The 24,094-nt window shown below is 44.3% G+C and overlaps 1 protein-coding gene across 3 annotated transcripts in view; it reads right to left on the bottom strand.

The window, feature by feature from the left end:
- Nucleotides 1-24,094, bottom strand: part of PELP1 (proline, glutamate and leucine rich protein 1) — a 314,814-nt gene that overhangs the window by 38,709 nt on the left and 252,011 nt on the right. For all 3 annotated transcript variants that reach the window (XM_086945906.1, XM_086945907.1, XM_086945905.1), the window contains exon 14: nt 19,240-19,295. In XM_086945906.1, coding sequence (XP_086802032.1) covers nt 19,240-19,295 — 56 coding nt within the window. The remainder of the gene's footprint in view (nt 1-19,239; nt 19,296-24,094) is intronic.

Genomic DNA, 24,094 nt, shown 5'->3' with positions numbered 1-24,094 from the left:
TAATAGGATAAGAGGGTACATCAGGGATGGGATGGGTGTTGTAAGGGTCAGTTGGCTCCTCCGATGGTTCCTCTTGTGGTTGAGGAACTTGTGGGAAATCATATTGAGGCTGGGGCTCATCCCCCATGTTACCCTCATTGTCCCCGTGGTGAGAAGGAGAATAAGGAGAGTAGGGAACAAAAGGTGTAGTAGGCATGATAGGCTGAAAAGGGATGAAGAGTTTAGAGGGAATCCGCACAAAATACTTAGCGGTAAAAATGTGAAGACCAAATTGTATCTGTCCTTGCACTTATGGGCCAACACTTGTGAACGTTGCACAACATTCCCCTGTACTAATGTATGTTTATGAAATAGTTTTATATGCTTTTTAAACTGTAATTCGACAGTCTACTCTAGTTTAATACTTCAAAAAAATATATATATTTATTGTATGGATTTTAATGTCTTTATCTTTATTGGTGTAATATATGTATGTATACTTTTATGACTTAATTGTCGAATAAAGTCTGTGAATCAGTTTAGAGGGAGAAGTCCCAAAGTCCTTTTTCTTCAATGGAATAGAGGCAGGAGCGCCAAAGGCCTCTCTTTCCTATGCAGGATGGTAACTTTACCAGTCTCTGGATTAATATATATCTTTGCCTGGTCGTCTGATGGATCTGGGTGGAAGAGTTGTTCCTCTATAGTCCTGGGTTGAGTGTTAGACTTTTTTGGGTTGGTACCACCTGGTTTTTCCGACTACTTTGGTGTTTTGTTGGATTTTTTCGGTTCGGGCCCTTTTTTCGGGTCGACCAGTGTCTTTGGGTCGACCGGAACTTTCGGTTCGACGCGTTTTTTGTGCTCCGTAGACTTTTTTGGATGAGTGTCCTTTTTCGAGTCGATGTTCTTTTTTGGATCGACTGGTGTCTTTGGAGCAGTTATCTTTGGGTCGACAGGTTTTTCAGGCCTTGCTACAGGCTTCAGTACGGCACCCTTTGCGGGGTCGACGGATTTCGAACAGTAGGCTTGTTCGGGTCTACGACCTTTTTTGGTTCGGCGCCCTTCGGCTGCGTGCCTTTGTTCGGTTCGAGTACCTTTTTGGGGTCGACAGTTTTTGGCTGAACGGCCTTTTTGGGGTTGACAGTCTTCTTTGACTCGAAGCTCTTTGGCTGTACGGCCTTTTTCGGATCGACAGCCTTCGGGTCGACAAACTTCTTTGGCTCTGGAACCTTCTTCGGGACGATGGTACTGGGCCCTGGGGTCTCTGAAGGTTTCGGTTACGATTTCGGAGCCGAGCCGGATGGCAGGGCTGGCGAAACTTTATGATCTTGGCTAAGGCCTTTTGGCGATGCCTCGACCGGAGCCTTTGGTAACGGGCTAATTGGTGTCTGGGGCAGGGTACTCACGATTGCCCAGGTGGGATCTCGTCATCGGAGTCAGAGTAGTCCTCGACGGTGACGATTTCTAGGTCCGAATCTGGAGCTTCCGGTAGATCCTGGTCATCATCGAAGATGTTGTCCGGTTCCGGTGCCTGTCGTTGCATTTCTTGCCTAGCGGCCCGTCTGTTTCGTATAGTTTTCTTCGATCGAAACTGGGCGCAGGCTGGGCAGGTTTCTTCCTTATGGTCTGGGGAAAGGCACATGTTGCATACACTTAGAGTGGCATTGTGGGCACCTTTTAAACGGGCTTCTTTCCATCGACGGTCGGCTCACGTGGCGTCGAAAAGGCCCAACGGCCCGCGTCGACGACCGATTCGAGATGAAAGGCTGGATCGAGTAGAGAGGTACCGAACGAGAACAATACCGTCGAAGTCGAAGGCCTTTAGAAAAGTTTTGTTTTCGATTCCAAAGTTGGGAGTATACGAGTTAGCATCCGAACCCAATGGCAGAAAAAAACAATCTGAGGATGGAGAAGATGCCCATGTGCACTGTAGTCCAGGGGAGGAGTCACCTATCTTGTGATACTTCGAAGACTCTTCCAAGACAACAAAGTGCAATCATCCGGACCCAACAATAGGCGGCAATCTATGCACAGATATGAATTCAGCAGCCCACATGCCTCGAACATTATATTTTGCTTCATAGCAGAGTGACATGTTACACCATATTGAAATGGTTGGTTGGAAGATGCTGACTTTTGATGTGGTCTAAGTGGGCACCATTTTGGTGTTGTGGGTGACTGGCAGGTGTGACTATAGCAATGTCTGACTGATTGGGCATAGGTAGCATATTTGGAAAGCCTTTTTTTTAATTTAATTTTTTTAAGGTCAGTGATGAGTCAAGGAATATACTTTTGTTGCTGTGACTGTGTTAATGAAATCATGTAGCTGTGCTTATACTTCACTTGAGACAATATAGACAGCTGAGCGCGAGGACATGCCTACCTTTCCAGACTGGCAGAGGGTACAGTTTTTTGCCAGGTTAGGACTGCAGAAGAGCAACTTACAAGAATAAACTTTGAAGTTTGTAAAGAAGCAGCACAATGTAGTTCCCAGGTAAGGACTGGATACAGGCAGCCATGCCAAATGACCTTGAGAGCCCTGTATCTCCAGAATATTATTCAAATAGCCCATTCATTAGTGACAGAGAACATTGAAGCTCACCCTGCGGCAGATATGACAGAACAAGAATAACTTGGCTTTTCACACAACTCTGCTGCAACATCCATTGTACCAGAAGAACAGGGAGGAGTTGCCTCCGATAGCCCTACCTCATTCTGGAAACCATACTTTAAGTGACAGTTGTTTATTATGCAGAGGCAACAGACGTATCATGCGTTGCGGAGGTGGTTAGTTTGGAAATTATAGTATTGTAAGGTAGGCGGGGGATTGGGGTTATGTTATTGTTTGATTATTACCCAGGACACATGATGTTGAATTGGCACATGTGGCCAACGAGCTCAATTGCATGTCCAGGTGCAGATTAGGATGACTAATGCACTGACTCATGACATGGAACGTCAACAGGTTGGGGAACACAATTAAGAGAGGGCTTGTCTCTAGAGTCTTGATGTAACCCAAAACAGCAATGTCTTTATACAGGGGGGGTTGAGAAACAAGGTACTCTGGCTTCACAACAGGAGGAGCAATATTACTAAAGAACATTGTTCCCTTTTACCACACACAAACAGGGACAGATGACAGCGGACGGTACGCATTGCTTCTGGGGGACTGGGAGTCACCTTTTTCAGTATTTCTTGTAAGGACAGACTTCTGATTACTTGTAAATATTGACTGAAGCTTAAATTGATATAAAAGAGGAGTCTTTTGCAAAGCATATACTTGTAGGTGTTTTGCTTCAATCAGTGTTCCAAAGTCATTCGATATATGTTCCAATGCTATTTGATATGAGTTTCATGATTTAACCAATGTAAATGCTATACTTGACATACTTATTTAATAGGTATCAAGCAACTCTTCCAGGTTCTCTTTAATTTAACTTTTAGCTTTACTTTTTCAAAGCAATTCGGTTCTCCCAGGCAGAACTATTGCAGCCTATTATATACATACCCAGGTTCTGAGGGACACAGGGTTGCCCCATTTTTGCTATATTATATTTTATTACTTTAAATACTTGGGCCTGTATATCACTAGGGATAACCGCGCACATTATGAGGACAATTTAGTCCCTTAGCTGACCAAACTGGAGATGCATATAATGGGCTGGCATACCCCCAATCTCACTAATGGGACGGCAGCGATCTTCAAAATGATGGCGCTGCCCAGGTTCATCTACATATTGCAGAACTTCCCCTAAAGTAGATCACTGCCTATAGACGTTACTCTGGGTGTTAAGAGGCATACCCCAGATCGCACTGCACACCTTACTGTGTTCCACATATGATGGTGGAAAAGCATCATCCAATGTCAGTAAAAACTACAACGCAGCACACATCTGTGTGGTTAATTGAAGGGCCTATGCCGCAACGGACAAGCCTCCTTTCAGACTAGATAGGTTCACTCAAGGCATGAGGGGATACCTGCATTCCCTTTATGGGGAAAAAGCCAGAGGGTCTTACTTCTGGCTATAGACCCAGTAGTCATAGCACAGCACAAACTAACCAGGAAAATGCAATGAGAAAAAAAGACCCCCCTATGGATGGGAACAAGGTTGAGGCTACATTATAAGGTTTCATGAAGTGGGACTTAATTGCATATCACTAGAACAGGTAGGGGATGCAAATGGAAATGTCCTAGTTGAACACCTCCAGACAGACTAAGATATGGCCCCAACCCTAACATTCAAATACTTCACGCCTTACGATCTAGGATTCCAGCAGATTAAGAGACACAAGAGGACTCCCCTCTAGAGAGGAGGTTGTAAGATGGGCAATTTACTGCTAAAGCCATATCCCTTATATAGAAGACAATTATGGTCAATACCCAAATAGAACTGGCAAATGTTTTAAGAGGGAAATGACAACACAACATTTGGTCTCTTGGCGGCGGAGCAGCTCCCACAGGAGGCAGCCATAAAAGCCAGATTCGGACTTGTGCAGCTGAAAATCTTGCATATGATTTACTACAGCAGAACAATGTAGCACAAAATAAGGAGAGCCGAGACAGAGGTATGTCTTTGGATCTTCAGGCAGAGAGAAACGGTCTTCCACGTATTGTAGGAATGCTCCAACTACATAGGTTCTAGCAGCTGGTAACACAAAGGTTGGAGGAGGCCACAAACTGTACCTGTGACATAACTGCCGACGCATGAACACCATTTTTGCTGAAATATCCATATTTGTTTTTGTAGACTCATTTAGTCTGTGCAATAACCACCTGAACATGGTTGATTATAAAATCCATGTGTAATGCGAATGGTGTACTATGTACTACCACACAATATCTTTTGGAAATGACTGGTAGTTTAAGTTGCCCAAGAACAATTGATAAAAAATATATGTATTAAAGTTTGATCTTTTTGATAAATTGTAGTTGTCATTAAGCTCCTGTGATTTTTACAAATTAAGTGTTCATGGATATGACACTAACAAATATTTAAGCTCTTATACGAATGATTCCTTTAGGGACATCTTGATATTGTTATTGACGATACCCAGTCCCTGGGGGACTATTGGGTGGCTCTATTGTGTTATTTATACCTGCCTGCTGGTGCTATTTTTCCCCCCGTAGTTTTATATAGCGCAAACTTGACCCAAAGGTATCAGAGCGCTTTACATGAGCACCAGTTGCATTACACAAGGACACATTCATTTTTGTTAGGCACTGGGAGATTAAGTGATTTGCCTAGAATCACAGGATGTTGAGCATCATTGGCCAGACTCTAACCCCGTTGCCCAGATTTGAGAACCTACCGCCCTAGACGTTAGGCTACATCCTCTCCCCAAATCCCCATCCATATCCATATCTCCACTATTGGAGATATGGAAAGATTTGGAGGCCACCATCTACAAACCTGGGGTTTAGGGTAGCTAAACCGGACATAGCCAAAAAATGGGGAGGCATGGCACCATACGTGATTGAGAGATGGGCATGGACTCATGCATGGCCCTGGAAAAATCAGTATACAAAGACAGAGGAAGCCTTAAGATATTTGACAAGATATGGGCGGGATGCTAGGGGGTTGGGGGAAGGGAGGGAGCAGAATCTTGCATGATAATTGAATACAGTTAATGACTCTCCCTTTTCTTGCTCGTCCCTCCTCCCCTCCCTTTTGCTACTCCACCACAATATTGTGTCCATGGAAGGGTGTGATGGGTTATGTACTGTGTCTTGGGATGTGTACATGGATGACAGCCTTAATTCTGCTCATTCTGCGCAAGGGGACGATGGATATAAATGGGATACTGGGATTGTTGTTGTGTTATGAACAAGACAAAAAAATAATAATGACAATAGTGCTCATTACTTCAGCAACTAACCTGGTGGAGTAGAGGCAAGTGGAAAGAATCTAGTTAGTTGCATCGTGTTCATCCTGGAGCTTTTGTGCAAAGATGGTATACATATCTTAAGGCAACACTGTTAAAATCTCACATGCCATGTCCCAGGGGATGTTGCTACAGCACCCCAAAAGGTATGACCGATTTTAATGAGCCGTGCTAGAGTGCCTGAAGGAGTAGCAAGAAAGAAGTTAGGATTTAACTAGTGGAGATCTGACTACAAGACTCTACAGAGTGGGGTGTCATGTTAGGAACTTAGAGTCACCAGGATCTGGTTTATAGTGCTTAGTAATGTGGCAATTATTCACCGGCACAGAAAACGGTCTCAATCAAGTTGCCATAATTGGGTTAACCAATGCATTCTTAAATGCCAACAAAGGCCCTGAAATATAAGGTCTAGGTTCGAAAATCTCAGTCAAGAGATTAATCCTAGTCTCTTCAGTCGGGAGTGTCAGTTCCAAAACCTCTGCTGCCCTCCTTACTACAAATGCAAACGAGGCACCTTCTTTGGTCGGATACCTAAATGGATAGTCCAGGACTCATTTTTGGAGGGTATCAACAGTGTAATTCTGAAAGTAGAGATTAAACCCAGCATCTCCATGATAAGAAGGTAACAGGTTTTCTGCCACCTCATCATCATTGTTATGCTGGAGGGGAGTGATCCTCCACAACTGGCTGAATCGTTGTAATGGTATAGTGTGATATAGGGCAAACTCTAGCTGAAGAGCGATCCTAATTCAGGGCTAGAGCTGTAACCAGTGTCACACATGTGGCTTGCTGAAAGGATATAGTTTGAAGGTCGCATCCCCCAAGTTGGGCAAATTTGGTCAACAGGAGTTTTTAATGCTGCAAAAGGAAAATGCTACTTACCAGTACGCATCTGTTCTTGGCATGTAGGGCTGCAGAACCACACACTATTGCATTAGATCAACATGTGGTGGTGGGCCCGGATGATTACACTTTGTTGTTGTCTTGGAAGAGTCTTGGATGACTCCTCCCTTAGATGGTAGTGCGCATGGCCATCGACTCCATCTTCAGATTGTTTTCACCATTGGGCAAATGATGGAGTTGTAGGAGTACATATAGAGATGACTATGTATTGTGTATCTAAATAAGGAAATACTGGAACAGAGACCGGTAGCCGGGGAGGCGGGTGGGCGTGTGTGGTTCTGCAGCCCTACATGCCAAGAACAGATGCATAATGGTAGGTAGCATTTTCCGTTCAAGGCATATGGCCTGCAGACCACACACTATTGCATAGATTGCACAGCAGTTTCTCCCTTAGCGGCGACCACCCGTGTCTGTTGCAGTAGTTTGAAATAATGTTTTGAGTACAGCCTGGCCCACACTTGCTTGTTGTTTTGCCTGCACATCTACACAGTAGTGTTTTGTAAATGTGTGCGGAGTAGACCATGTAGCTGCTTTACAGATGTCATCTAATGGCATGTTCCCTAGGAATGCCATAGATGTCCCTAATTTAGGGGTAGAATGAGCTCTAGGGGGAATGGATAGTGTGTGTTTTGCTTTTTCATAACAAATTTGAATGCACTTAACAATCCATCCTGCAATGCCTGATTTTGAAATTGGATTTCCCTTATGTGGAGGAAAAAAAGACCCTAACAGTTGTTTAGTTTTACAAAAAGGTTTCGTCCTATCTATGTAGTAGAGAAGTGCTCTCTTTACATATAATGTATGTAGAGCTCTTTCTGCCACTGTTTGTTGCTGGGGAAAAAATACTGGCAACTCAATAGATTGATTGAGGAGGAAAGGTGAAATGACCTTTGGCAGAAACTTTGGATTTGTTTTAAGAACCACTTTATTATGATTAATTTGTATAAATGGTTCTTGAATTGTTAATGCTTGTATCTCACTTACTCTTCTAAGTGAAGTTACAGCTACTAAAAAAGCAACTTTCCATGGAAGGAATTGTAATTCACACTTATGTAATGGTTCGAAAGGAAGACCCATAAGTCTTGTGAGAACAACATTTAAGTTCCACACTGGAGAGAGTGGTATTCTAGGAGGAATTATTCATTTAAGTCCTTCCATAAACGCTTTGATTGCAGGTACTCTAAACAATGACAAATGTTGTCTGTTTTGAAGATATGCTGCTATAGCCGCAAGATGTAACCTGATTGAGGAATACGCTAAGTTAGATCTTTGCAGAGTTAAGAGATAGCATATAATGTTTTGTATGGAAACATCTAAGGGATTGATGTTATTTGTAGAATATACAACAAACCTTTTCCACTTGGCTGCATAACATGCTCTAGTGGTAGGGCGTCTTGCATAATCTCTCCATGGTTCTGTGCTAGTAGATGTGGAGAAAGTTTTAGTTTGTGATGTGGTACTACTGACATCTCTAGTAGCGTGGTGTACCAAGGTTGTCTCGCCCACGTTGGTGCTATGAGAATCAATGTGAGAGAATGTTGCTGTAGCTTGCGTACCACTAATGGAATTCGTAGGAGAGGTGGAAAAGCGTACGCAAATTTGTTTGACCAGTTCATCCATTCCGCATTGCCTTTGGATAATGGGTGTGGGTATCTGGCAGCGAAGCTTAGGCATTTGGAGTTGTGTTTTGTAGCAAACAGATCTATCTCTGGTTGACCCCACTTTTGAAAAAATGGCTGAAGAACTTGATGATTAAGTTCCCATTCGTGTATCTGTTGTCTTTGACGACTTAACAGATCTGCAACTTGATTGTGAACTCCTGGTAGATGTTCTGCTAATAGAAAAATGTTCTGAGGAACGGCCCATCTCCATATGCTCTGTGCCAGCCGGGAGAGCTTTAGGGAGTGTGTTCCTCCTTGTTTTTTATTGTAATACATTGCTGTCATATTGTCCTTCCGGACTAGTACAGCTTTGTTTGATAGGTAATGCTGAAACTATTTTAGAGCCAGAAAAATCGCTAGTAACTCCAGATGGTTTATGTGGAGTAGTTTTTTTGCATTGTCCATGTACCTGTACTGTGTGATTTTGTAAATGCGCTCCCCATCCTGTGAGAGATGAGTCTGGCGTTAGTATTATCTGTGGAACAGGTTCTATAAACGGCCGGCCCTTGGAAAGGTTCTTGGTGTTCCACCATTGCAGAAAGCGATATGTCCGGTCGTCTACCACCACCAGATCTGTTATTTATTGCTGAGCCTGATTCCACTGACTTGCCAAGCACTCTTGAATGGGGCGCATTTGTAGTCTTGCATATGGCACTATGAAAATACAAGATGCAATCATTCCTATTAGTTGCATAAACACTCGAGCTGGTAGTGAGTGTTGTGGCTGGAATCTTTTGATAAGATCCTGTATAGTTTGCACTCTTGCTGGGTTGGGGTAAGCTATTGCTTTGGAGGTATCTATCGTAGCACCCAGATACTGCTGAGACCGGGATGGTTGGAGATGGGATTTCTTTTGATTTACTGTGAATCCCAGTTTGTGTAGCAGACATATTGTTTGATGCGTGTGCTGTACACATTGGTTGTATGACTTGGATTTTATTAACCAGTCGTCCAGATATGGGAAGACATGAATGTTGTCCCTTCTTAAGTGTGCTGCTACTACTACTGCTAGACACTTTGTGAACACTCGAGGTGCTGTCGTTACTCCGAAAGGGAGTACCTTGAATTGATAGTGTTGACTTTCTAGAATGAACCTTCGGTACTTTCTGTGCGATTGATGTATGGGAATGTGGAAGTAGGCATCCTTGAGATCTAATGTGGCATGGAAGTCTCCCTTCTTTAGCAATTGTAGAACCTGTTGTAGTGTGACCATATGAAAGTGGTCTGATTGTATGTACAGGTTTAGGGCCCTTTTTGGGTATGAGAACGTATAGAGAATAAACTCCTGTGTTTTGATGTTCTTTTGGGACTGATTCAATTGCATTCTTTTGCAGTAGAGATTCCACCTCTTGTCTTAGCAGTATGAGGTGTTCCTGTGACATTGGACGCCGTCTGGGTGGTATTGTTGGAGGAGTGGAAATGAGCTCCAGACAATAACCTGACTGAATTATTTGTCTTACCCACCTGTCTGTGGTGATGGAGTGCCAGACAGGTAGGAACTGTTGTAACCTCCCCCTGACAGGAGTGGAATGGTCTGGGGGGATGGAAGGGAAGTCACTGTGTGGGAGTATAGGTGTTGCGATTGTGGTTTCCGCTACCTCTACCCTTATTGTCGTTTCCTCTATAACCTCCTCTATAATATCCTTTATTAGGTGAGGTTTGGTTGGGCGCTTTAAAAGAAGAGGAGTTATTGTCTGTTTGGAAACCCTTAGAGGCGCCCCTATATGAGGAGCTCCGAAAGGAAGGTCTATGGGCTTGTGTTTGTCAAGCTCCCATGGATTTTGCCGGTTCTGTATCTATTTTCATCTTTTCATCAACTGATGGACCGAAAAGATGTTCTTGGTCAAATGGCTGGTTTAAGATACTGGGTTGTACTTCTGGTTTAAACCCAGAGATCCGTAACCATGCATGTCTACGCAACAATACCCCTGTGTTTATTGCTCTAGAAGCTGTGTCTGCTGTGTCTAGTGCACATCTTATGGAGGTATTTGTAATAACTTTGCCTTCCTGTATTAGGCCAGAAGCCCTGGTTTTGTATTGCTCTGGCAAGTGTTGCATGAGTGACTAACTCACCATAATGAGCTCTATCATATCTTGCTAACAAAGCTTGAGGGTTAGCAATCCTCCAGACATTAGCAGCTTGTGAAATGGTGCGTTTTCCCGAAGCATCTAAAAGCTTAGACTCTTTGTCAGGAGGTGGAGCATCTACTGTTGTCTGCGAATTAGCCCTTTTTCTCGCATTTGACACTACTAGTGAGTCCAATGGCAACTGTCCTTTAATGTATGCTGGATCAGTTGGAGCCGCATCGTACTTTTTTTTTAATAGTCTGGGATTAATTACCCTTGCTCTGACTGGGTCCTTAAATATTTCAGGTGCATGTCTTACTACTCCACTAAGTATTGGAAGTGTGGTTGTGGTCTTATGTGATGACATTAAAGTGTCCATTAGGAAATCTTCCATTGTATCTGTGTGTATGTCTACCCCATGGAAAGTGGCTGCTCTATGAATGAGCTGCGTAAACCCAATAGTGTCATCTGGGGGAGATGGTCTAGACGGTTATACATCATCTTGTAGGACATCTGGTGCATTATAGTCTTCCCATGGGTCACCTGATGGCCCAGGAATATCATCTGGGTCATTAATGTCATCCATGTGAGGTTCACTCTGTATGTCCTGTGAGTAACTATCCCCATCATCCTTTGGTATAAGACTATGTGTACTAGATGGAGAATGTACAGGAGAAATTTCTACTGGTACTTCTCTTTCTGGTGAAGGAATCCTCATTGGTGAAGTTTGAGCATGCTTTTTTAGAGGAACAGGCGGTGTTTTAGAATAGTCAATTTTCCTCTTTTCAGGCACAGAAGTGATATGTACAGTCTCTGGATTAATATGAAGGGTTTTTTGCTTTGGATCGGGTTTAAAAAGCTCTTCTACTGGAAAAACTTTTTTCGGCGCCGATTTATATGGTATGGGGCCGAAATGCTTATGTTTAACAGTGTCTATTGTCTTTGGAGCAGATTTTGGTTTCGGTTCCGAAGACTTTTTCCTAGGATCCGTGCTCTTTGGATCTGGAGTTTTTTTTTCCCCGGAGTACGTTTCGACTCATCTACCTTCGGAGCCGAAGTATGTTTCGGTACCGGAACCCTTTTCGGGTCCACTTTTTTAGGAACCGGGGTGGTTTTCGGTTTGGTAGCTTTGGGAACCTCTTTCGGTGTCGAACTTGCTTTCTGTTCGACCACTTTCTGTACCGAAGGATGCTTTGGTGCCGGTGTTAATTTTGGCTTAAGGACCTTCTGCTTTTCAGGACCGACAGACTGACTCGAGCTCGAGTCGACTGGAGGATTTTTTTTTATTCTTCGCTGGCGGGGCTTTGGAAGGTTCTGGTCGGTGTGCACCTGTACCCGAAGGTGGAGGTGGAACCGAAGCCTGTCCCGGTATGGTGGAGTGAACAAGGTGGACATCTGTATTCACTACCTGTTGACCAGCTGGAAGATCTTAATCTTCGGATTGATCCTCGACTCCAGAAGCTGAATCCTCTGCTTCGGAAGCGATGTCTTCGTGCTGTTGTTCTTCAGCGTCTACTTCAATTGGAGCCTTGTCTATGATGAGGTCTGGTGTCGACGAAAAGGACTGCGCCATTACTCTTCGATGGTCCCTGATTGTTTTCTTTGACCGGAACGAAGCGCAGGCCTCACAGTCTAGACTCTCGTGCTCTGGAGATAAGCAGAGATTGCCAACCTCATAAAGATCGGTGTGAGGGAATTTGTGTCCACACCGAGGGCACTTCTTGAAGGGTGTTCTTTCCATGAGCCAAAGGCCCAATGGCGGAGTTGGGCCAGACGGCCCGACGAACGCAGGAATCGAGAAGTGAAGTCTCTATTGACGCTGGTAACAGGAATCAATGTCGACGACTATGGTATTTTGATTGATTTATGGATTCGAAAAGAGATCAGTAACTGGACCGAACGATGAACACATCCGAGCCCGATGGCGGAAAAAAACTATCTAAAGATGGAGTTGATGTCCATGCGCCCTACAATCAAGGGAGGAGTCATCCAACAGACAAAGACTTTTCCAAGACAACAACAAAGTGCAATCAGCCGGGCCCACCACTAGATGGTGATCTAATGCAATAGTGTGTGGTCTGCAGCCCATATGCCTCGAACATGGAATTTCCTATGGACTTCAGCGTCAACCTTAACTACAGAGACGTAAACTGTGCATGTGTAATAAGAAATATGTTACTTACACTGTAAGTATCTGTTTTTGGTATGTAGTGCTGTAGATTCACATGCTCTGCATACTTCCACCATCTAGTGTGTAGTTCAGATGTGTGCAAGTTGTTTTTCTTTGAAGAATTCCTTCGAGTCACAAGACAAAGTGACTCCTCCTCTTGGTGATCATGTGCATGGGCACAGACTCCACTGTAAGATTGTTTTCCCCTGGGTGAGAATGGAGTGAAAGTCAGAGCAAAGTCCTTTAGGCTTTGGCATAACATGTTTAAATGTATCTGGAAAGGCCTGTTTTGGATATGGGCTTTCTGGTGTGAGGAGGCGAAAAAGCAACAGTTATGTAGATTTATGGGATTGTTTAGTTCCGTCAATATAATACATTAGAGCTAATTTGACATCTAGTGCATGGAGTGCTCCTTCCGCAATGGAAACATGTTGTGGAAAGAAAACCGGTAACTCAACTAATTGATTAAGGTGAAAGGTGAAAAAACTTTTGGAATGAATTTAGGGTTGGTTTTAAGGATCACCATTTCTATGTAACTGGAAAAAAGGCTCTTCCAAAGTTAATGCGTGGAGTTCAGATACTTGAGGTAACAACTACTAAAAAAGCAACTTTCCAAGACAAGATTTGCATGGAGCAGTTGGGCAGTGGTTCAAATGGTGGGCCCATAAGTCTGGTGAGCACTATATTGAGTAATGGTGCAAGTGGAACTCTAGGAGGAATTGCTAGTTTAAGGTCTTCCAGGGAATTAATTTGTTTACTAGGACAGCTAAAACAAATTTTCCCACTTTGCTGCGTAACAAGCTCTAGCTGTACGAGCTTCTTTAAGGATGAAGATTAAGGTATACAAATTCTATGACTTCATGAGCCAAATTGCAAGATGGTGCTAATTTGGATTTGGGTGCCTGATTTCTCCATGGTCCTGAGTGAGAAGGTCTGGGTTGAGGGGAAGCCTCTGATGGGGAACTGAGAGTTAGAGCAGTGTAGTGAACCATAGTTGGTGAGCCCAACTGGAAGCAACTAGAATGAGGGTGAGACATTTGCCTGAATCCCCGAACCACAAATGGAAAAAGAGGGGAGTTGGAAAAGCTTAGGCAAAATATCCCTGACCAGATCATCCACGGAGCACTGACTTTGGATAGTGGGTGTGGAAACCTGGAGGCGAAATTTGGCATTTTATGTTGTCTGTAGTGGCAAATAGATCTATTTATGGAACCCCGCCACCAGTGAAAATATGGGAGAGGGACTTGTGGGTGGAGTTCCCACTTGTGGACTTGTTGCCGCATCCAGCTGAGAACGTCTGCAAAGTGGTTATCCATCCCTGGGAGGTGTCCCGCTAGCAGATGGATGTTGTGATATATTGCTCAATGCCAAATCATCTGAGATAGGCGTAATAGCTGGAGTGTGTGCCCCCAACCTCCCCCTTCCACTAGTTTTTGTAAATAGTACATGGTTGTCATATTGTCCGTACAAACTAAGACAATCTTTCCAGTCAGGTGAATTATAAACGCTTTCAAAGCTAGGTGAACAGCTTGAAGCTCAAGGTAGTTGATGTGGAGACCCTGGTGATTGGAATCCAAGAGCCCCTGAACTGTGAGACCCTGAATGTGAGCGCCCATCGTGTGAGGAATGCGTCCACTGTGAGAATGATCTGGGAAGCATGGTCGAGGAATGGCCACCCTTTCAACAAATTTTGTGTGTGCCACCAATGAAAAGAGTGACGAGTGTGGCTTCCACCAACATTAGATCTTGTTGCGGACCCTGTGTTTGAGACCACTGGTGCGCCAGACATTCTTGCAGTGGCAGCATATGTAGTCGAGCATGTGGTACTAAGACTATGCAAGATACAATCATGCTTAAAAGTTGCTTAACTGTTTTGACTAGTATGCGTTTGGTTTGAAACTGCTGCACCAATGTTTAGGTGTTGTGAATTCTGGCCATATTTGGGTATGTTGACCCTAATTGCGAGTCGAGTATGGCACCTAGATATGGGCGAATCTGTAAGGGCTGAAGGTATGATTTTTGTAGGTTGACAGTAAATCCCAGTTAATGTAAGGAGGGTAGTTTGAGTATGTTGTTGACACAAGAGATGAGTACTGGCTTTGATGAGCCAGTCATCTAGATATGCGAAGTCATTAATGTTTTGATGCACAGATGTGCTGCTACCACTGCTGGACGTTTGGTGAACACCCTTGGTGCGGTAGGGACTCCAAATGGAAGAACTTTGAACTGATCATGTTTTCCAGCTATTAGATATCTGAGGTATTTGCAATGAGCTGGGTGGATTGAACTGTGGAATTAAGTGTCCTTTAAGTCTAGTGCTGATAAACTCGCCTATTTGAAGCAGTAGAATCACATCTTGAAGAGTGACCATGTAGAAGTGTTCTGATGGATGTAAGGATTTAAGAGCCCGAGATCTAATATAGGCCGTAGTGAACCTGCTTTATTTGGGAAGTAGAAAGTAGAGAGCTTAAACTGCAGTTCCTTGATGTTGAAGAGGGACAGGCTCTATAGCTCCTTTGAGTAAAAGAGCCTCCACTTCCTGTTTGAGCAGAGTGTGGTGCTCTATGGACAGATTAAGTCTGTGAGGTGGAATGTTTGGAGGTGTGGATGTGCGCTTAAGACAACCATGTTGGATAATGTTCAACACCCAATAATCTGAGGCGATGGTTTTCCAGGCGGGGAAGAAACGTTGTAGTTGTCCCCCTACAGATGTTAAGTGGTCGGGAGGAAAGAGCAGAGTCACTGCTTGGAGGTGGCAGAGCGTATTGAGGCACCCCCTACCTCCTGAAATATTTCCTCTGAAAGTACCCCTGTAGTATCCCTTGGAAGGGAAGGTTTGCTGTTGCCTGTATGAGGAGGTAGAGGCATCAGGTAGTATTGCTCTGGTGACCTGTTTGTAGAAGGGATGCTGAAAGAAGCCACTGGGAGTGAGAGTCTGTAGCGCCCCCATTGATTTAGCCACTTCAGTGTCCCTTTTCATTTTTTCCAAAACTTTGTCCACCTGGGGACCAAATAGATGCTCTTTATAAAAAGGTAAATGTAATAAGGTCTGTTGCACTTCTGGTTTAAAACCAGAGATACGTGGCCAAGCATGTATACGCAACAAAACACTGGTGTTGACTCCTCCAGCAGCTGCGTCAGCTGAGTCTAAAGCACATTTAATGACATTGTTAGAGATTAATTTTCCCTAATTTACAATTTCATGACCCCTTTTTTATATTCCTCATGGAGATGTTGAAGGAGTTCCTCCATTTCATCCCAGTGTGCCCCGTCATATCTTGCGTTAAAAAAGGGCTTGAGTGTTAGCGATCCGACAATGACTGTAGGATTGAGCAACTACTATTTTCCCTGAAGCATTAATACATTTAGATTCCTTATCAGGTGGTGGAGCATCTGCTGAGAATTGAGAATTAGCTCTATTAAAAACATTGACTAAAACAAAGGAGTCTGGAGAGAGCGGACTCTTGATGAAAATAGGGTCAGAGGGTGCAGGCTTATACTTCGTCAACCCTGGGTGTGACTATGCATGCACGCATTGGGTCTTTAAAAATGTCTTCATCATGTCTAAACACGCCTTTAAGCATAGGCAGGCATTGAGCTGTTCTATGGGTATTAGATAGGGTTTCAAAGAAAAAAATCATCTCCAACTGGGTCTTTGTGTAGGGGAACCTGGTGATGAGCTGCTTTCCTAGTGAAGAGATCCAGAAGAAGATGAAGCATCATCAGAGGGTCATGGTCTAGTGAGTAGAGATCTGGGTCGGTATCATCTGGGGGATCATCATAATTATCCCAAGGATCTGTGGGAAGTATATATGCATCCTGTCTCTTACCTCCCCATCCCAATCCTAAGTAGGAGACTGTGGAGACCCTGGTGATTTAAAACCATGCGGTTCACCTTGTAAATCATGGGGTGAGGGGGTGGTGGAGAAGGAGGAAGAGGACTGTTTCAATGACCTTTTTTAGCAGGCACTGGGACATCTATGGCCTCCTCAAAGGAAAGCTGGCGCTTTGATGACTTTAACGCAGAGTGCAAAGGTTGGGCTAAAACACAGGCAGTTTTAGGCTGAATGTGTAGCTTTTGCTGTTTCGGATCGAGCTGCTCTTGCATTACTTGGAGAATCGTTCTGGAGGCAACTTCAAAGTGGAAGCCAGCGTTTCCGGTGTCAAAGCAGGCTTCTTTATTGGAGGCGATAAGATCAGAGCCTTAGGCAGGGGTAGCTGATTGCTCTGAGCAGAAGAAGCAGATGGTCAGCTCAGTGCCGGGTTCATTCGGCTCGGTGCAGGAACCTTTTACGTCAGCTTTGCTTTTGGTGCCGAGCACAAGGGCGGGGCCTCTGAAGCAGGTGATCAGTGCCTACCAGGGCTTGTCAGTGGTGGCCCGGGACCCAACGCATCAGTCAAAACCGAATATCTTTTGGGAGGTGGAACAGGGGCAGGTGTACTCACTGTCCCGAAGGAAGATCTTATATTTAACATCCAGAGGTGAGGTCTGAATCAGAGCCCAATTTGGAGTCATGGATGGAAAAAGCCTCCGCAGAAGCAGCAGAGGCCTCATGAAGCTCTTCCTGTTCCTGCTTGACAAATTGATTGAGGTCTGGTGTGTCGCAGAGAAATTTAAGAAACACCAGACGGTCCTGTACGGTCTTCTTTTGATCGAAAAGATAGACACCCCTCACATTCCGCCTCACGAGGATCAAGAGATGAACACAGGTTGCAAACACATGTAGGTCGGTTCTCAGGTACTTTACGTGGCAACTGGGTCAGAATCGTTCAATTAGCAGCGCAATATTGATCAAAGCTGCGTGAAACAAAGAGTAGGCCCGAGCGAGTGAGGCCCGAATGTGAAGATAGGAGCACGTCGAATGGACGGGCGAAAATGGCTTGATTTGCCGGATGCCAGGATGGAATACGTGGCCAAAACAATACAAATGAGGGTGGAAATGAATAGCAACCTGAAAGGAACCAAAAACGGTCTAGAACCGGAGCTTTACAAAACATGTCAGAACCACGACTGCGGAAAGAAAACAATCTAACAACGGAGTTGATGCCCATGCACGTTATCACCAAGAGGAGTCACCACTTTGTCTTGTGACTCGAAAGACTTCTTTGAACAAAAACTACTTGCAGACATCTGGACCCAATACAAGATGGCAGACGTAAGAAAAACATGTATCTACAGCCACAAGTCTCGAACTATACTTCACTAAGAGCTTAAGACTGTTCCAGTTTTTTTTCTCCTATACATTAACCATGACCTGCTTTGATGAACACCTGGTCACTTTTTTCTAATTTACTATAAGTTTACATCCCAAGAAGTTGAGCTGCCCCCCTGGGATATGTCCTTGCTTCTTCCTAATAACAACCCTTTTGTGGGCATTTTACTAAACTCTTCCAAACTTACTGCAGCGTCTGCAGAGCCTGGAGCTCGCCACTGGAAAACGTGTTCTGTTAATTAGCATTAATGTACACCATTATATGATGTCCAAAGACCAGGCCTGCCACTCGCCCTCTGCATCTACTCTGTCTTCAACCACTCAGTGACTGATTAGGCTGCCATTAAAGGTGCTGTGGATCTGTTGTTTTTGTCCCTGCTGACTCTTAATTCAACTAAGTCCAGCATTCACCTCACTTGCCTGTCTGCGCACACCCTTACTCCTTCTCCCACCAACAGCCAGGGATTTGCTGTGCAAGTAACTTTCTGAATTGCACACACTGCTTGCAGGCAAGTATTCATTTACCCTGCATGCATCTTTGAGTTTCTTATAAAGACCGAATCCACACATTCTGTACCTGACAAGTCAGAGACCTCTTCTATCACAATTTTAAGATCCAACACAGAACATTTCTCCCTTAATCTTAAGTACAAAGAAAGAAAAAAATGCCAAAACCTAACTGTGTAACCTGCGGAATGTATGCCGTCCACCAGCATCGAACAAGAATTTCTAGAGATTGAATACATACGTAAGGACTACTTCACCTAAAAAATAATTTTTCTGGTTGCCCCCACTCCAACAATTTTTTAATAATCAATGACCAAATACTGAACACTACTGCCTCTCGTCAAAGAGTGGATTACACCGTTGTTAAACTTTCTGTTAAATATTTGGTGTATATGGCACTCTTTATTCACGAGAATGGCTAGAACAAATGACCTAGAACCAGCATGCACTGCTTTGGGCACAGCAGTGCATGCCAGTTCTCGGGCATTTGCTCTAGTCATTCTCATATTGTGATAGCGCTGGAGCCCATTTACGGCATCGCAAGCAAAAAAATTGAATTTGTTAAATATTTAGTAAACTGTTTATATTGTTTAAACATTGAGTAAAAAGAGTGAGATACAACCACATCTTTGCATTCTTTTAATTCACACAAAAAATTATGATAATTTTAGTTTTGTAAAACATAATACCGGATACTTCCACTACCATCTTTCCCTTATGTACCCACAAAAATTCATCTTTTTGTTCATCCAATCCACCTCTTCTTTCTGTCCTTGCCCACTCATGCTACTGCCCAACCAATGGCCACCCTCTGAATTTTCTGCATCAGTCATTAGAACTCTCTAGGCCCAGCACTCACCCTATGAGTCTCTTCTTTCATCAAACTTCCAGAAAGCAGGATTGCCCGACTTAGCACTGAAAATTAGAAATGAGAAAATATTAGCAGAGCTAACCAGTATCAGGAGTACCTCATTAATCTTCCAGAGGCATTTTAATGAAAATTACCAAAGGAATTCACAACAATAGGTAAAAATCCTCTAATGTAAAATGTTGCACAGTGAAAGTGGTTTGAATGTCACTGAGAAATTCTTTAAGAAAGTCAACACGCTACGTGTGAAAGGTAAGTGCAGTAAAACAAACTTTTACCATTCTAAACCAACATGTGTTTAATGCTTGGGTATTTATAACAATTTATAAATGCAAATTAAGCAAACTAATCATTTTAAAATGTTTCAATTAATTATTCAAGGCGGGCAATCGTTTAAATGAAGTAGATTTTCATCATACTTTCAAAGTCAACCTTGTGTCATCAATTAACAGACATCACAAATAAGCCTAAGTCCCTTTATTAATGCTTCTAATTGACCCCAATAGTCTCAGAAGTCAAATCATTGAATGTGCTCTGCAGATTTACAGACCGGAGAAAAGCCATCCTCAACTCACAGTGAATTATTAGATAGGTCAGTCTCATCATCACCTTCTCAAAGCAGAATCAGTATTATCAGCATGTATTTATCCTCAAAGCAGATCCCTAGGTCTGGTCAAGTGTATTTTTAGTTCACATTAGACATCTGCCTTTTGCTAGGAAGGGCAAGGTCTTGAGACTAGAGATCCGCTGAGCTTAGAAGTCCTTCAGACTACAGACACTTCTTCTATTAGCAATAAGAAAAAACAAATATGAGTAGCCCAAATGATTAGCAGGCCAGAGATTTAATCTTGTCAAGTGTTACAAATATAGCAAACTGTGTTGTTCCTACAAATCTAAATAGGATCTGTGCATTTAGACAACATAAACTAAGGGATTGGTGTCCAGACTGATTTCAGACACCCGCAAAGGATATCTTAGTCTGTAGACCAGCCTGCTCACAGTGCCACTATGACAGAAAGCCTGCCAAGCTCTGTAGGCGCTGGAAGGATTTGGATGGTAAAGTATTGGAGGACTACTTGTTAGCCTCCACTTTTTTGCCACCTACAGATATAAACGAAGCCGCTGAAAGCTATACAAATTGGTTAGATCATGCCTGTACCTCCCTAGTCCAGCCCAAACTCTGCCGCTCAACGCGTACAATACCATCTGCTCCTTGGTTCACCCAGGAACTACGCGACTATAAGGTGTCGTGTAAAAAATTAGAGCGCCAATGGCGCACAAAATACTCAAAGGCAGACAAAATGATACTTAATGCCAGGCTTAAGACATACAAAGGAATGATTAGAAAAGCAAAAAGCGTTTATTTTTCCGCCAAAATTGAGTCCGCGAAGAATTCCTCTAAAGAACTCTTTGAGACTGTGACTAACTTAAGTACTTTGAAATCAGTCACTATTCCCCCTAGCTTGGAGCTATGCGAGACTCTTGCTAAATTCTTCTTGGGAAAGGTAGAGCAAATTTTTGCCGCCCTAGAACATCAAGTGAAGCTTACTCTCAGTGAAGGAACCCACAAATCCATACAAAAGAACTCACAGCCTTCGGAATTCGTGGAGTTCAGCCCAGTAAAAGTAGAAGAAATAACAAAGCTACTGTTAAGAACTAAATCAGGCTCACCCCACGATCCCTGTCCAGCTGCTGTGGCTCAACTTGCAGCCACTCCCATCTCAGTTATGCTAACTGAGGTCTTTAACACAATGTTTAAAGGGGGAGAATATCCATTGTGTTGGAAGCAAGTCTCCATCGCACCTTTGCTTAAAAAATCAACTTTGGACATTTCAGACCCCAATAGTTACCGGCCCATAGCTAGACTTCCATTGCCGGCCAAGCTTATTGAGAGGGCCATGAATGCTCAGCTCTGTGATTTCCTCAGATCTTCTCAAGGGCTTGACATGGCGCAACACGGATTTAGGGAAGGCCACAGCACTGAGACTGCCCTTATTAAGTCCACAGAAGAAATCAGGAAGGTGTTGGACGCGGGCGGACGGGCAGTCCTGGTGCTTCTTGATTTGTCCGCGGCCTTTGATACGGTCCACCATAGTATTTTGGTGGACCGCCTTGAGGGGTGCGGAGTGCGAGGAGTCGCGCTGAGCTTGTTGAGATCTTTCCTCTCGGACAGGGTTCAGGTGGTAGCCCTGGGAGATTTCGAATCCACTCCTTTTACACTCCCAGGAGGGGTTCCTCAGGGCTCCTCCCTGAGCCCTACCCTTTTTAATATATACATTTCCTCCCTCGCCCCGGTGATTCGGTCATTTGGCTTTGAATTGACATCATATGCAGATGATACACAAATTGTGGTATCTCTGCTCCCGGGTCGAGAGGAGGGAACAGCAGCAAGATTTCAGGACTGTATGATTGCAGTAAGTTCATGGATGGCTAGGAATTGCCTTAAATTGAACTCCTCGAAAACAGAGGTTCTTCTCTTTGGCAATGAGACCAACTTATGGACCCCCAATTGGTGGCCCCAAGAAATGGGAGAATCTCCCATACCTGCCACGACAGTAAAAAATCTGGGGGTACTCATTGACAGACAACTTTCTTTTAAAGCACAAGTCAATGCCCTCTCATCCTCTGTTCACTGGATAATAAAAACAATCAGGAAAATTCTCCCCTTTCTCTCCACTAGCAGCAGGAAAACTGTCGTGACAGCATTAGTGCTGTCACGCCTTGATTACTGCAATAGTCTGTATTTGCAAGCACAGCAAGGGATCCTGAACAAGCTGCAGATGCTGCAAAATGCTGCTGTCCGCTTAATTACGGGTCTACACAAGTTTGCATCAGTTTCTGGGGAACTGAGCAAATTGCACTGGCTCCCAGTACGGAAACGTATGATGTTCAAAGCACTGTGCATAGTGTTCAAGGCAGTGAATGGACAAGGTCCGTCTTTCCTTCAACAACACTTCCAGCTGTATCAACCAGGCCGACAGTTAAGATCATCCAACAAATGGCTTGTCAAGACTGATCGTATTAGGAAAGCTAGATGGGGAGGTCGCAGCTTTATTTCCGGAGCAGCCGATATCTGGAATAAAATGCCCCTCCCCCTAAAACAAAGCACTGACCTAATGACATTCAGGAAGAACATTAAAACATGGCTTTTTAATCTATAGGGACTAACATCGTATGGAGAAAGTATATCATTTCAGCGCCAGGACACCTGCCCGGTAACAGTGCGCTTAATAAATGGTAAAAATAAATAAAAATAAATAAACCCCCTCTTAGCAAGGAGCGAATAGCTTCTGGCAACTATCCAACATGACAACCCTGACTGTGGAAACTGGTAGTTTTTGCTCAGTCATTCGTGCTCACTTTTGTCTCAGAGAGAGATACACAGAATAAATGATGGGGACGTTTGTAATAAGGATTTATTGAACCAGATTAATTCTAGTATAAAAAACGTGTGCCGCAACAACCAAGAGACAAACAAATATGTTTAGGTTTGTGAGTTTTATAGAGCGCGTAGCTGCCCGTGGGCTTCCCAGCGATGTGGAGCAGGAGTGAGCATGGACTGGGGCTCAACCTGAGAAAAGCCAGGTCTTCAGTTTCTTTCTGAAGGCCATCTAGTTCATGGTAAGTATTAGATCTATGGGCATAGAGTTCCAAAGTTTCAGTACTATATGCAAAAATCATCTTCCTTCCCATCTGGCTCTCCTAATCCTGGTGGTTTTGGCCAGGTGTTCTGTGAGAGATATTAAGGCTCTTGCTGGTGTGTAGGGTGTGATCAGGGTTCTAAGTATGGTTGGTCCTTTTCCCTTTAAAACGCTGTGCATAGCACATAGGGCCGTAAACTTAATCCTGGCCTGGAAGCCAGTGGAGCGACTTTAGTGCCTTTTGCGCCGATTCATGTCTAGGTGTCTGGAGGTCGGTGGTGAACCACATCGCCCTTTTGTTGGAACGTCTGTTTGAGGGTTTCTTGATCGGGGCGGGAGTGTTGGCGCAGTCATCGATCCAGTGTTCGAAGTCGTGGGCAGCTGTGTCGGTGGGGTCGGTTGGTGGGTCTTGGGCGAGGGTGGGGATTAGCTGGTCTTCGGTGACCTTGTTCCAGCTGCGGCGCGGGATTAGTTTTGTGTGGTTGTTCGCGGTGTGTTTCTCGAAGGAGAAGTGGATGCAGCGGTGGTCAGTCCAGTGGAAGAAGGTGGTGTGGCTTAAGGAGACATGGTTGCTGGCGGAAAAGATGGGGTCGAGCGTGTGTCTGGCGGAGCTGTTTGAGTTCGAAGTTGGCAAGGTTGACGAGCATGGTGGTGGAGTTGCTGTCGTGGCGTTCTCAAGGTGGAAGTTCTGGTCTACGAGGAGGATGTAGTCTGTGGATGCAAGGGTGTGTGAGCGGACGACGTCGGTGATGGCGTCGCTGAACAGAGGCCAGGGTCCGTGGGGCGGCGGGGGGGTGTCTTTAGACGAGGGTTCCTCTGAGGGTGGTGTTGGGATCGGTGTGGATCTGGAAGTGCAGGTGTTCAGCAGCGCTGAGGGGTGTCTTCAGTGCTGGTCGAAATTCTGAGGTTATTCCTGTGGATGATGGCGATTCCTCCTCCTGGTCCGTTGGTGCAGCCCCTGCGGGTTATCTTGTAGCTGTTCGGGATGGCTATGGCAATGTTGGGCGCCGAGGAGGGGTTAATCCAGGTCTCCGTCAGGAAAGCGACGTCTGAGGAGGATGATTCGAGTAGGTCCCAGAGTTTGATGGCGTGCCTGGGGACAGAGCGGTTGTTGAGTAGTATACATTTGAGCTGGTTGCGACCTGCCCTGGCGGGAGGCAGGACGTGCAGGTGTTCGGTGGCTGGTGAAGCTGCAGCTTTGGCAG

This window comes from Lissotriton vulgaris, chromosome 12, assembly GCF_964263255.1.
Source record: "Lissotriton vulgaris chromosome 12, aLisVul1.2, whole genome shotgun sequence".
Lineage (NCBI taxonomy): Eukaryota > Metazoa > Chordata > Amphibia > Caudata > Salamandridae > Lissotriton > Lissotriton vulgaris.
Note: the sequence above shows the minus strand (reverse complement) of the source record. Positions and strands in the feature narration are given on the sequence as shown.